The following is a 15,332-nucleotide window of genomic DNA, read 5'->3' on the forward strand; positions in this document are numbered from 1 at the left end:
CCTCTCCTTAGAGGAAGACTCATGTGACTTTAGTTGAAGAGTAATTAAAGGTTTATAGGCCAATCCCCCTCTTACAAAGATGGGGATCGAATTGAACATCTTGAACTCTAGAGGAGGCAGTCGGATAGCCCCTTACCATTTAGGAGAAGGAACTAGGTGACAATGAAATATTGAAATATGATAGATTTGATGAAACCAAGAACAATTGGTATGCACGCTAGGTGTTGGTCTAACATTAGAATTATATGTCTTTGCCCCATTTCTCTATTGATGCAATGTTGCCTCAATTTTTTTCTTTATCTTGCCTTCCATCATGTTTATTTAAGACATCCAATTTTTTTAAAGAGAAAATTTGATCCTCTTAAGGTTTGTGATCTCCTTATCTCAATTTAAATTTATTAATTTTTAGGCAATTAACATTTTTCTTTGAAAATAATTTGGGGCCATAAATAAGGATGGAAAACTTTGGCCACTCCCTTATAGTTTTATTTTCTAGAATGTTTTCTTACCTATTTTAAGTGGAAATTGAAGCCTTAAAAATAAGATTGTGGCTTAGCTCATAGCCCTAAAAATAACCCGTATTCTTTAGGATCATTTAAATTATAAGTTCATAAAATTTCTTCGTTTTAATAATAAATTCAGATTATTTAGATATAATTAAATTAAGAACTAAGTAGATGATTTTAATAAGTTAAATGTTTAATTGGACTTTACAATTAAATGATCGTCTAATTAGAAAGATTCTCATGACATTAATATATCTAAACATAAAAAAAAATTAAGGGCCAAACCAACTAAACTAACTAAATCAATTCATTTAATAAGATCGCACACAACCATATTCTATCTTATGTATTCAAGATTGCAAGTCACATACCCTAGGGTTGATGGTGGTTGATGATTGGATGGAGGTCATCATATTGGTCCATCTAGATCATTTCTCTACGAATAAATATTCTATTGTGTCCATAATCTCGATGTTTTATTGTTCTTATATAGTTTGAATGATCAGATTTAAACTTCTTATTGTTTATATGACCTTTAAAGATATTTAGTTAATTAGAAATTCATATTGTATATTATTATGAAAAAATGAATATTTTCATATAATATTAGTGGTCTATTATCACAATTTTTTTTATCCCTAAATTTGATTTTTGAGCTTTATTAGTGGTAATCTCATTAATTTAAGCATTAAAATATTAATCTTTTAACTCCAATAAATTTGTGGCATATAGAGCCTCGTAAAGAGATATTATATATATTGATGGCAATACCATTAATAGTGACAATTATTAGAACTTAGATGTTTGCTTGAGCCTACTGCAACATAGGAAGCTTACTTGGGTAAACCTAGGGGCTAGATTATCTTATCACATTTCAAATCAAAAGAGGGAATGATCTTGGCCCTCTATTATAGATGTGAATAAAAAAAAATTGAGTTAAAAGGATCAAAATACCTATTGAGAATTTAGATAATCCATGATTTTATACATTCTAGCTAGGTAGATTATAAGCAAATGTAGTACCCTCAATTCATATAAAAATCTAAAGTTCTTACTAGCTGGAGTGTCAACTAGTTAATTCTAATATTTTAGGATCCATCGATGCCATTATCAACTTCAAGTAACTCAATTCTTGTTTCTTCTAGAAAAAGGACTACCTAAACTTCCTTTAATCACCTAATATCTCAAGGCCATTCAAGGCTCTGTCCTAGTTGAAAGATTATTAAAACTATCATTAATCTCAAATGTGCTCCAAATAATTCAATCTCCCCTCAAACAAACAGGGATACTATCACATTACCTTATATTCACTAGATGACTTGTGGTTTTTCAACCCCTCTTCTTTTAAAAGAACAATTAGTATGGATGAACTCAATCATCATATTTTCTAATTGTTTAATTCTTCTTTGTCCCAAAAAGGGATTTAGCACCTATTGATATTAATATATTCAAACCCTTTCCTAGAAGGAAAAAGATTATCTCAATCACCCTACTTATTGAGTATGGGTTATTGAGTTCCCCTTATTTTAAGATTAGGATTAATCTTGGTTGCCTTAAATTCCTTAGTTAATTCAAGTCATTCAATTCCTTACTTCTTTCAAGAAATGGATTCTCATGAGTGTCCTAAAATGTTGTCCATATTAATAACTCCACATTCTTTTTTGTCGTCACCATTAGATGAAAACTAATTTAACCATTCTCATTGGCATCCATAACATTTTGGCATCATATCACTCATTGTCTCAAGGTCATATCATTACCTCGAAAAGAAAGATTATCTAGATTGTCCTCATTCATCTCCAAAACTTCATATGCCTCTTTATATGTTACCTCAAACTTATGACACCTTCACTTCCAATGAGAAGATCAAGGTGATCGTTATTTTTTATTGTCCTAACCTTTCATAGCCACCTTATCCATCATATCAACTTGTATCACCTTCAACTTTATAGATGGATCAATATGTTTTTTTTCTTTAACAACACCTGTGAATATTTCATATTGCCTCCCCCACAGCCTTAAGTTCTCATTAACATTACCTCAAGAATAATACAATTTCAAACACTTTTAATGTCTCTTATGGCCTTCCTATAGTATCTTAGTCCTAACATATTATTTTGATGGCTTTAGCTCTAGAGAAAGGTTAATCTGACCATCTTCATGTTCCTTTATCATTATCTTACCCTCCACTATAAGGTTGGGACACCTTTATCTTTATGGGAGGGGATTTACACATTATTTCTACTTCTGGTCAATTCCTTTAGCTCATATCATCTTCACTTTAATCGCCGCTAATGTTCCAAATTCAACTTTTTATACAAGATCCGTTTTAATTTATATGACCATTGATAGAGATTTTTGGCTAGTCATGTAACGGCAAAAGTCCATGGTTTAGATTTCATGGCGGTCAAATGCGTGTATGTTATCAATGATTTAGATGTCCAAAAATCCTATTTCTATGAAAATTCCCAAAAAAAAAAAAATAAAAAGAGTTTCAATCCATTCAGTCTCTTTACCTTCATTGTTATACTTAAATTTTCTTCCTACCTAATGCAACATTAACCACAACTTAGACAACCTAATCCACAATTAAATTACTGAAAGATCACGTAACAGCATTCTTTGTCAACTCTTTCAAGGTACTTTTAATTATAATTTCATTTTACTGCTGATATTCTTGACCCATTCTCTCTACTTCTCAAAAAAATTTGTGGTAGAAAGTATAATGGCGACGGTGTTTTTTTCACAGCCTCACGATTTTTATTGCCCGGCTTTCATTGCAATCACATTTTCAATTTGGACACTGCTTTTTCGCTTCTTACAAAAAAATATTGCACCAAGATATTGCTTTTTATAACAGCTCAAAATTATATATATTTTTCTTAAGCAGCTTTACAAAGTAATAAAAAACGAAGTTTAAGACAGGATTAATTATTCTGTGCGGACATCGAATACCAATTGGATGCAAACTAGAATGCATCACGCCATCTCTTGCTCGGTACCGCGGCTCAGTACTGCGACTCGATACTGCTAACGTGGCACATTCTGGGTGGCCTCTGGACGGCGTTCTGCGCCTGATCTCCGCACAAAATAATTTCTCCTAAGACAGATTTTGATCACTAATTTTTTGTTGCTTTCAAGAAATTTTTGCATTAAGAAATTGTAATAAAATGCAGTAAGAAAATTATTTCAAACGAAGCCTAAAATAAATCGATCTTAGATAGTTCAATTTTGATAATTATTGGATTGCGGCAAATCAATAAAGGATCGCAGCCATGTTTGACTTTAGTTATTCGATTTCAGATGAATTGAGAGTGAATTTTCTGAATTCAATTGCTTTGAAGTAGATTACTTAATTGGATCGAATTGATTCTATCTATCTGACTTTCCTCAAATGTCAAACCCGCCTGTTTGGTTGCATGGAAGAAATCCTTTAGATTTAAACCCTCATGAACGGAAATCACTATAAATGAACTCGAGCCAGCTCTCAAGCCTCCGCAGTCGTCCGCGTCTGTGCAAGTCGCCCGCCTCCAAGCAAGTCATCCGCCTCCGTTCGTGTCGTTCGAGCCCAACTCCCAAGCTCGCTAAGCTCGACTCGTAGAGCCTGTTAATAAGTTGAGTCAAAGCCGACTCGACTCAGTTACACCCCTAGCTGTTGATACTATTGTTGCCACTGACGGCGACAACTATTTTATTTGATATTTAATAAAAAAATAAAAAGAATTATAATTTTAAGATATTAATTAAACATGTTCTATTTCATGGCAGAATATAAATTAAAAATAGAAAAACAATTTTGGATAGTCAAAAAATTTGGTTTTCTTTAAAAACTTAAGGAGTCGTCATTTTGACCTTAAAAGTTTCCGCGAATAAAAAAATGTTTTGAAAGCTTAAAAAAGCTAATCATTCGGTTCATTTTGAAGATGAAAAGGTTGACCAGCAATTTAGGACGTCAGATCCAATCAATCCATACAATGAATGAATTTGCATTTTTATTTCTTTTTATTATTCAAAATTAGACATCCACCGCCCTTTCCCACGAACAATTATTACGTCCTCCGACCGGATGCAGAGGAACATCCGGTTGTAGGCAAAAGCGCGCCTATACCGAGGTGTACCGAGTTTTCTGAAAAAACTCAGTACACCTCGGTATAGGCACATTTTTGCCTACAACCGGATGTTTCTTGCATTCGGTCAACCGGACCAAATAAAATTCCCTTTCCCACCAAACCATTGTTCAAACTTCAAAGTCCACTCTAAATAGTATACCAAATGTATCATGCTTTTGTTAATAAAAAGCATGCAGCCTATTTTGATCTGTTTGTTGGAAATTTAGGCTATCAATTAAGAGATTTTGAGTTTAAAACTTATATATATGATGTGTACAAGAGTTTACTTTAATTTGCTCAAAAGCTTCGAAAATTTTTAATAAAAGGTTTGAAAAAAAAATTATTTGTATTATTTATTTGTATATAAATTTTATTTTTGTGGTTCAAATCTATAATCTATTAGTCATAATGAATATGTAATAAATAATAATCACTGATTTAGTTAATGAAAAGTTTGATTATGGTGTTTAAGAGAGAGTTGCACAAGTTTTTTTTTTTTTTTTTGGTTGATAAAACTCACAATGGGGCTTACGATTTTCATTTAAATTTTCATTGCTCTCAATTTATGGTCCATGAATTTTTATACCAGCATAAATCTCATAAAAATATATATGGAATTATTAAATATTTGAAAATAAATTTGAAAAGAAAAAATTTTTAAAAAAAATTCTACAACAAAATAAAATTATTTAAAGAGAGTTTAAGAAAATGCAAGGAATGGGAATTTATCATTAATTGTAAACAAATTTCAAGAATGAATTTTTATTGTTTTTATGGGAAAAGAAATATATAAATTTTTTTATGATAATATTTGAAATGAAAATTTTTATAGATTCAAGGATTATTAATTTATGATAATTTAATTTTTTTATTCTGAACAAGACATGGACATCCAGATAATTGGGCTAGAGCCCATAAGCCATATATAATGATATTTATTGGGACGGTCCTTTAACTATTAGGATCAACCTAAACCAGAGAAACAGTGTACTGAAAAATTGTACATATCTTAATAGATGGGCTTTTGGCCTCGTTTGATTCCCTGGCTCTATTTTCTCGTTTTTAACGGAGCTTTCAGAACGGAAAATGGGGAAAAAAATTTCTTCTCAAATAGGAGGAAAAAAGGAGGTTCACCGGACGTTATTTTGAAGAAGCGGTGTTACCAAACAGCAAAACAATCCTTTTTTTCGCCGATTCAAGCCACAGACGGAGAAATTACGGAGAAACAAACGAGGCCTTAGGCAGAGGAGAGCCTTGTGATATAACTACACTAACAAGGTTTCCAGCTATGGTGATGTGAAGATTCATTGAATTCATATTATATACTTCATACTTGAATACATAAGCCATGGACTAGATGACTAGCATTCAATTTTTGGCCACTTCACATAAAATAATGGCTATTATTTTTCTATTATGGTTGTTGGGTTCAAAATTATTCATGAATTACTAAATAATAAATCAGAAAAAGAGAAAAAAGAGAATGTAAAAAAACTGATGTATAATTTTACTATATTATCAAAAATATAATCTTTAAGATTAATGATTAGAATGTGCTTCATAGAAAGGCTTATATTTAGAGGTTATTTGATTGACTTAAAAAAAAAATGAGTGTAAAAGGAATATTTTGAATTGTTTGGATAAATGTAAAGTAAATTTACTTAAATATATATTTTTTTTATAAGTAATGAATGCAATGTAAAATTCAAAGATTAAAGATGGTGATGACTGGTGCATGGCAGTGATGGTGGTGCTGATCATCGGCGGGTGTCGGTGTCAGCAGTGGTTGGCAGCGGGTGTTGCTGGCTAGTGAAGGTGTTGGCTAGCGGTGGGTGACGGTCTTGACATAAAGGAACATTATAATATGTCTAATAATAAAATAAAAACATTTGCGACAAAATCTAATGTTCACCTTTCTAAATCAAATGCTTCAATTTCATCCGAGAGTGTCCTCCGTATAATTTTCTGGTGAAGAAATAGTATTTAGAATAAAGAAGCATTTTCCAACATTGTTGTGGGATAGTGATGCCTTAAAATAAAAGAAGAAAATGATCTGCACATCGATCCAGCGACAGTTTCTTGGTGCTTTTCCGTGAAAACCAAAGAAACTTGTGGTACAAACAATGAAAAAATAAAGAAGAGACAAAGAAATGTTAGGTGTTGTACATCTTTCTTCATAGCTAAGATTTTGTTACTTTGTTTTTTTTTTTTTTTTTTTTTTTTTTTTTTTTTTTTTTTTTTTTGGGGTAAATATGGGCATATTCGCCCTTTTCATTATGAAAATGATCAAGATACAGGTAAATAAGATTACTGTAAAGAAAAACCATGAAGAAAGCTAAGGCCTACAAAAACTGGGGGATGAGAACAAAACACCCCAATACAAAAAGGATAAACAGAAAAAACCTATAAAAGTAAATAACAGGACCAGAAAAGAACCGCAGGAAGAGGGAGGCAAACAAGCCCCGGGCTCAGGAATTGCCACACTCTCTACCTGGTTGCAAAAATGTTACCAAAAATCTGCCCTCCAAAGGAGAACACGGCAATCCAATCATCCTAGCCCATCTTCCAGAATACAATATCCCAGTGAACGCAAACAGAGGAAAGGCATCTCCCGTGAATCCATCCAGAAAGCCAAGAAAGTCCAAGGCAAAGTATCAAAGATGCACAAAGCAGCAATACCATGAAGCTAACAGCCATACAAACAATATAGCTCCAGAATTCCTTCCAGCACCCCCCTGTAGCTTACAGCAAATCCATCAGAATTTCTCTAGATTTCCATCTCATAATCTTAGAGAGCACAGCAGCTTTGATTTTAAGAGCTAAAGATGTTGAAGACACAGAATTGCCCCCAAATTTCCTCTCATTCCGTTCTCTCCATATAAAATAAACCGAAGTGCATATAAGAAGATAATAAAACTCCTTGTTCTTATCATGTGTATCCTTAATATATTCGAATATTTGCAGCACATTGGGTCTAAACAGAAGGTACCCAAGATTGGACATGAGTTTAGAAATTATAGAGAAGGAATAGTCACATTCAAAGAAAAGATGACTAACCGACTCCGCATAACAATGACATAAAGCACAATTGGGATCCACAATGATCCCTTTAGCTAACAGAGAATCCGCAGTTTTTAACCCTCCAGAGATAGCCATCCAGCAAAATGAAGAATATCTAAGGATGTATTGCTTATGCCACACAAATTTCCACCAATTCAACTTAGCATAATGTTTAAAGTAAAACTCCCTATAATGCCTGTGCTTGCACCTCTTACCAGTACCCCAATACAGGCTAGCCTGAGTACTAGGAATAAGAGTGATATCGGAAAGAGCATTATGAACAGTTTCAGGCATGTATGCAGGTAAAACCCATGTATCCCCATTTATAATAGCAGAAATCCGCCCATTGACCGGAAAAGCGCACAGAAGGGGCCTGAGAGGAACAATATCTCTAACACATTTATCATTAAACCAATGTCCCCATTTATAATAGCAGAAATCCGCCCATTGACCGGAAAAGCGCACAGAAGGGGCCTGAGAGGAACAATATCTCTAACACATTTATCATTAAACCAATGATCCCAGAATAAAGCAAAATTGGAATTAGCTGAAACTCTAAAATGAAAATTATCTTTAGCCAAGATCGCATCCCTGCAAACATACTTCCAATACTTGGAAGCTTTGGAAAGAGGTTCCTTCCAAGGGGAGATGTATAGTTTTAACAGCCATTTACTGAGAGGACTATTAAAGTTATATATTCTGGTGATGAGAGAGCAATTGAAGCTAAATTGAAGTGATTGCAAAGATGGTAAGCCAATTCCTCCCAATTCTTTCGGCTTACAGGTATTCTTCCAAGAAATAAGATGCAATTTTTATTCTTCCAAGGAGATACTAAAGCTAAAAAATTACTTTGTTTAAAATAAAAACATTTGCGACAAAATCTAATGTTCACCTTTCTAAATCAAATGCTTCAATTTCATCCGAGAGTGTCCTCCATATAATTTTCTGGTGAAGAACTAGTATTTAGAATGAAGAAGCATTTTCCAACATTGTTGTGGGATAGTGATGCCTTAAAATAAAAGAAGAAAATGATCTGCACATCGATCCAGCGACAGTTTCTTGGTGCTTTTCCATGAAAGACAGAAACTTTTGGTACAAACAATGAAAAAATAAAGAAGAGACAAAGAAATGTTAGGTGTTGTACATCTTTCTTCATAGCTTAGATTTTGTTACTTTGTTTTTATTAAAAGAGAATCATTTTTTTTAGGGAAACATCAATTAAGACAAAATTTTAAGGAAATTGATCAATTTTTTTTTAATTTTCACATGATTTAATTCTATTCATTATTTATTTAAACAAAATTAATCATATAATTTATGTCATGACATTGTTTTTTTTTTTTTTAAGAATGCTTACTTTGATTGATTTTATTGCTGACAATGTTGAAGCACATCATCATCTATAGAGTCGATGCATAGAGATGAAACAAATATAGAGGCCAACCAACTTTATTGCTTGCCATACTCAATTATGAGAGCATAACAAGATTATATCTTTTATTTTTCTCCAAATTTTTATTGAAGCTTTTATTGCATTTTGTCTTCAAAGTGAACTAATTCATCACTTGATTTGAAAATTTCAAGCTCGTGACATAATTTTTCCCCTCTGTGTTGCATATCCATCTTTTTTATGGATCCTATATTGACTGCACCAACATAGTCTGTTGATAATACGAGGAACTGATTAAATAAGAATTATGAGAGAAATGTATTGTGCAAACAATCACAGTGGAAACAACAAATCACAACACAAACGCAATAAACACGGCGATTTATATGGTTTGGTGAAGATGCCTACGTCCATGGAAGAGGGGATGATGCTTTCACTATATTAGATAAAACAATAGTTAATTACAATAGCTCTTTAGCTTTCTCTTCTCATACATTCAACAATAGCTAGCCCCCACGGCTCTATTTATAGATTTGAGCAAAAGTAAATTATGAAAAAGCTTCATAAGTTAATCCTAATCAAATCTCAATCAAATTCCTAATTAATGTAATAATTAGATCTCTTAATTAATGCATTAATCAAATCAACTTAATTAGAGAAATAATCTATTCCCTAATTAATTACAATAGTGAGTCATTAAAGTCTTCCAAATCAAGACTGATTAGATTTGGAATTCTTTCCAAATCAACAAAATGTAATCTTAGCTGAACAGAAGCCCTTAATCATTTTCTGTTGTTTGCAATCTGTGATTAATCAAGTGGTTAATTACTTGAAAAAGTATGGGCACAGAAATGATTTTTGGGTTGAATTAAGATAGAATGGAAGTATGGAGCCGGTCTTTCTCTCCAACTAAAACCTAAAGCAAAAGGGTACCAACCTAATCCACCCCCTCCATCTATTTCCTTTGCAGTTGCAACAGCTCACTTGAAGCCCATTATCCCAACCAAAGCCACCGCAGCACTGAAAAAGCTGCCAAATTCTACCCAACTTTGGCTCACAAGGCCCTACGTAATTGGTCGTGGGCAAAAAAAACGCGGTACCGAGGTGTACTGAGTTTTTCAAAAAACTCGGTACACCTCGGTACTGAGTTTTTTTGCCTACGACCGAATGCTTCTCTGCATCCGGTCGGAGGACGTAATAATTATTCCTACGTTGCAGCACGCACTAAGAGGGAGAATCAGAAGCTGTTTGGGACAGCTTTTTTTTTCTCCCTTCGTTAGCTTGTTTTGTTACAAAATTTGTTATAATGGGATTTGGCTTTTAACAATCAGATATCATAGAATCTGATATTTGTGAAAAAGATGTTCAAAAAAGTTTATAGTAATTACAATATTTATAAAAAATTTACTTTTTTCATAACAATTTTATAGATATTTTTATAATTTGTGATTTAATTTGTTTAAAGTTCAAAAAAACATATGGAAAAGAAAAAGACAATTGAGCCTTATTTATGACGCTCTCTACAAAAGTAAAGAGTTGGTGCTTGTTGTAAGCTGATAAATTAAAGAATGGTAAAGAAGAAGTATTACTGAACCTCATCGGGTTTAGCTGGGTTGGTGGGCGAGTGTGGTTGGGAACCCCCAACTAATGTTCGATTCCTCTCTCAAGAGGCGCAACTCCTTAAGTGGGAAGAAAATAATTGCGTGGTACAGTACCTGTAGGGCTGCTGGTTGCCACGTCCCGCCAAGGGATTAGTTACTCTGCCAAACATCTCCTCTAAAAGGTGGCAACGGATAGATAGGCCATCCAAAAAAAATGAAAAGAAGTATTGCTGAGTTCTATATTGTCAGAAATGGAAGCTAACAAAACTATTGAGTAAAAGCCTCAGCCTTAGAACAGAATCAAAATACATTGACTGAAACTTCCACCTGCACACTAACTCACTAAGAAACAACCTGAGCTGACAATCTATCTCACTTTTTATGCAGCAACCCCTAATTTCACACTTCACAACCATCACTACTTCGTGCACTGTAAGTCTGAAACATACAAATTAAAACTAAAAAACATAACTTTTATGACAACTTTCAATCAATTGCTTTGAGAGATTGCAAAATCACTCACTCCTACATCAAAAACTAATATATCTCACAGTCCTCAATTAAATTTTATCAGTAGAACACATAGCATCACCAGTACAGTAATACGCTTCTAAAATCTACAGAATTGGGAGAGTAGGACTCTCCCACATATCAAACACATTCTCCTCACTATGCAAAGCAAACAATCGATCGCCGCCGATTGAAAAATCATGGATAGAACCGCCAACACTGCTCCGCAATGTTGATGTTAGCACCCAATCAGGTCCGCTGAACACCGAAATGGTGTCGTTCATCGACGAGAACAGCTGGCCGCTTTTCATCACCAGCTTCGGATAACACGTCTCCTCTCCCCTAACCTTCCTCTTCAAAAGTTTGCTCCTTGAGCTCCATCTAACCCCTCCTCCTCTATTACTCCTAAGGTCCAAGAACCCCAAATCCTCATACTGGTTCACAACACATATGGATCTGTTATTTTCCATCACAATGGCATGGAGAACTCTCTTCTCATCAAGAGAAGCAGTCGTCATTCTTCCATCATCAGTCCATGACCACACCATGTTCTTCTCTCTAAAGTCCAGTATCCCAATGAAACATTTCTCTATTCTTGGAAAAATTGTTGCCACCATCAAAAAGTTATCGCCTTTAATCCACTGCAGTTCATCGGCTTCGCCAAAAGGGCAACCTGGAGGCTCATAGAAGAAATCGGATTGGTCTCCGGTGTTCTGATCCCAGACACCAATTCCGTATTCATTGGATCTGCCTTTGCAGCTTGCAAAGATTTTGAATTGGGAATCACTGAAGCAGAGAGCGCCGGCAGTAAAGGTCTTAGCTTTACTGTCGTGGTAGACACGGAAGCGGTGGCGGAGCTCGCCGGATGAGGAGGAGAAGAGACCCATGCCCCCGATTGTATGGCCAGGGCGCTCGCTGACGGTGACGACGATGTGACCGGAGTCAACGTAGCCGGCGTCGTTGACCTGCTGGTAGTCGAGATTGATCGGGCGGTGCTCATCGAGCATCCAGTCATAGATGTGGACAACTCTGCCGTGGGCGACGCAGCAGCCGCCGTCGGGAGAGGCGCGGATTGCGGTGGCGTCGCTGGGGGCGCGGCCATAGATGGAAGAGGAGAGGCGGAGGCGGTCTCCGTCAAAGGGGCCCCACCGGGCGGCTCGGACGTGGTCAAGAAGGCCGTAGAAGAGGGCTTCGCGGTAGAGGAGCTTGTCCGGGAGGTGGGGAGGGAGATGGAGCTCGCCGGAGCGGAGCAGGTCGAGCAGGACAGAGAAGCACGCCGGGTTACGGTCAATGAAATATTCAGCTGCAGCTCCGTCGCCGGCGTTTAGGTTCCAGTTTTCATCAAGGAGCGCGCCGAGCATGGAGTCGCGGCCGGCATTGGCTAGAGTTGTAGTGGTAGTTTCGAAGATCTTGCCGCCGACGTTAAAGCGGACGCGATCGGACCCTTTCGCCATTTCTGAATCCTATGGGTTTCGCTTGATTGAAGAAGGAAGAAAGATGAGATTTTGAAGATTGGAGAATGAGCAGGGATTGATTTGGAAGATGGGTCTTGGTTTTGGTCGATTCGAACGGGAATAAAATGGAAGTATTTTCCTCGTTCGGGGGAAATGGTCAGCTCCTCGGTTAATGATGAGCAGCGAAAGGGTTTTTAAAGGGAAAGCATGATCACTTGGTGCGGTTCTGTGAAATGGAAGAAATTTAAAAGTTTTAACTGTAACGGATTCGGATTCAGTTTCTGGTTTGTAATGCTGAATTCATTGACGAGTGATTATCATTATTATTATTTTAAGCAACGAAGATAATTAAAGTAAGCCATTTCATTATTTCAACGTTCGTGCATAGGAGCAGAACTGGTCTTTAGTGCGGGAATCAGCCGTTGGACGGTGGTGATCTCGGGAGAGCATTTAATGAACGGTGGTGTTTGACTGGGAGACCTTCGCGACTGAGTCTTGTAAAAATGAGGTATCCAGCGCAGGAAATGGATATAAAGCTCTTGACTTAGGCATCCACTAAACTGTTTGGGATCGAAGGAGATTAAAATGGCACATCTAATAATCTCATCGCGCTTGATGATGATAATCCCCTCATAATTTAGTCAAAGAAGCCATCATCCCGTCGGCCTTCCTATGCTAAAAGGTAATCAATATTATTGCCTCGGATCCGATGGGGGCGTTGGGCGTGCCAAGAAATGCTTCAGTTGATCTTCTTCCAGTAGGGTTTTTCCTAACTTTCTTGATAACTCGAAAGCACTGTCTTATGTCAGCTTTCATTTTGTTAGAGACACATATTGGAGCTGTCCAAATTTCTTGGAGGGTGATGACACTCAAAATCGGGTTATGGGTCGAATTCGGGCTCTACCCGGAATTGACTCGACACAAGTTGATCCGACCTATTTTTGCAAACGGTCACTTTTTTAGACCTGAACCCGACCCGCTTCGTACCCGGGTCAACCCGACATGACCAGCCAACCCGATCAGTCCATCGCCTTGCCATCCAACGTCAGCTCCACATCGATCCTCTTCCCCTAGTCCCTTCCTGGGCACAAACACATCACTCCATCAAATTTATTGTTTTTGCCGCTTCTCACTCTTTCTGCCCGCCTGATTCTGAAATCGACGAAACCTCGGCAAACTACCAACGACAACTCAATTCACTCAGGCGTCGGTGAAATAGAACATCTTCGGCTTCGATTCATAGTTCTAGCTTCGCTTGGAGGAATTGATGGAGATTTGAGGTTCAAGATTGTGGATTCGGGAAAGGAGAAGACGGATTTGACGGATGGATTGAGGATTCGAAGAGCTGTCTAATTTGATTTTTTTTTCATTTTTTTTTGCAAATGGATCAATCCGTGTCAATTTCGAGTTAGAGTGTTGACCCGGACCTGACCCATTTTTTCAAACGGGCCGAATTCTGGAACCCAAACTCAACCCGTTTATGAAACAAGTAGACCTTAACCCATAATTTTCAGGTCGGGTTCATGTTGGATTTTCAGGTCGTGTCAAAAATTGACACCTCTACTAATTCCCAATCAAATCACATAATTAGAAAATAAATCAGCCCCCTAATTAATTGCAATAAAGAGCCATTAAAACTTTACAAATAAGACTTTATTATTATTTGGAAATAAATCCAAATCATCCCTCTAGCTTGTCGGCCATATATTGAGCTTGCTTTTCCATAAGTAAACTTAAAGAATGCTAGGACGACTTTCTCCCAAACAAGATATTCCTTAATATGTATGAGTAAGCCAAAGTAGGGTGTCGATTTTTATCTTGCAATCGCTATAGATTCAATCAGTTTAGGATTGGCGACGGTTAGAGAGTTCATCAAATATATTCTTCTCATCTAATTTTTGCTTCATTTGGAACAACTTTTGATCAATGTCTTCTCACTCTTTTTGTCTAGACATTTAGTTTGACTTTTGGATTGCTGAGATCAGAGTTTGGATTGTCCCAAATCTAATTTTGAAAGTTTGCAGTTCAAACATGCCTTGAGATTAGTGCTTGACCAATGTGATTGACTAGAAACTTTTTTTACATAAAAAACATTTAGAAATGAGAACTTTCCTAGGTGTAGAAAATGAAGTTTTATTTATAAACTTTAGATGAGTACTTTGATCAATTAATTTGTCGAGAATCCAAAGCACTTTATCAATATCGATCTGCTTGATTGTATATCGTTTATAGAGCATTTGAATGCTTTAATAACATCATAATAAAGTGATTTTGGACTCCGTAAATTCGTATAGAGCCGCCTGATTTGACAATATACGTGCTATGATTGGATGTCGTTTGATCAATCAACTCATATTTATAATTTTTTAAATAGAATTCAATTGCTTGATTTGAACTTACTTGGAGTAAGATTAAATCATTTGCAATGTAAATAAGTTTATATCTTCGAGACTTTCAGCTCTCCTATAAGTTAACCAAAATCAAAATTAAGATTGTTACGTCATCATAAAATTATCTTGATCGGGCACGAATCTTGAGGCAAAAAGCTAGCCGGAAACTTCAAAAATTAAATCCGAGATCATCTGAACTCCGATTTCAGCAAACGTACAGTCAAACTGAGCGTCTCAGAAATATGAACCCAATGACACCAAATTCAACCCAATCCGAGCCCAAATGGGTCCAAATCAAGGACCCGAAGCACT

General features: G+C 36.0%; 1 protein-coding gene across 1 annotated transcript; it reads right to left on the minus strand.

Annotated features, from left to right (window-relative positions):
* Positions 1-10,920: 10,920 nt before the first annotated feature.
* Positions 10,921-12,908, minus strand: LOC110093397 (BTB/POZ domain-containing protein At4g30940-like). The gene has a single exon (XM_020818270.2). The coding sequence runs from the start codon at positions 12,628-12,630 to the stop codon at positions 11,284-11,286; it is 1,347 nt and encodes a 448-aa protein (XP_020673929.1). The 5' UTR covers positions 12,631-12,908; the 3' UTR covers positions 10,921-11,283.
* Positions 12,909-15,332: the final 2,424 nt, after the last annotated feature.

The sequence above is a fragment of the Dendrobium catenatum genome, unplaced genomic scaffold, assembly GCF_001605985.2.
Source record: "Dendrobium catenatum unplaced genomic scaffold, ASM160598v2 fragScaff_scaffold_1038, whole genome shotgun sequence".
Taxonomy (NCBI): Eukaryota; Viridiplantae; Streptophyta; class Magnoliopsida; order Asparagales; family Orchidaceae; genus Dendrobium; species Dendrobium catenatum.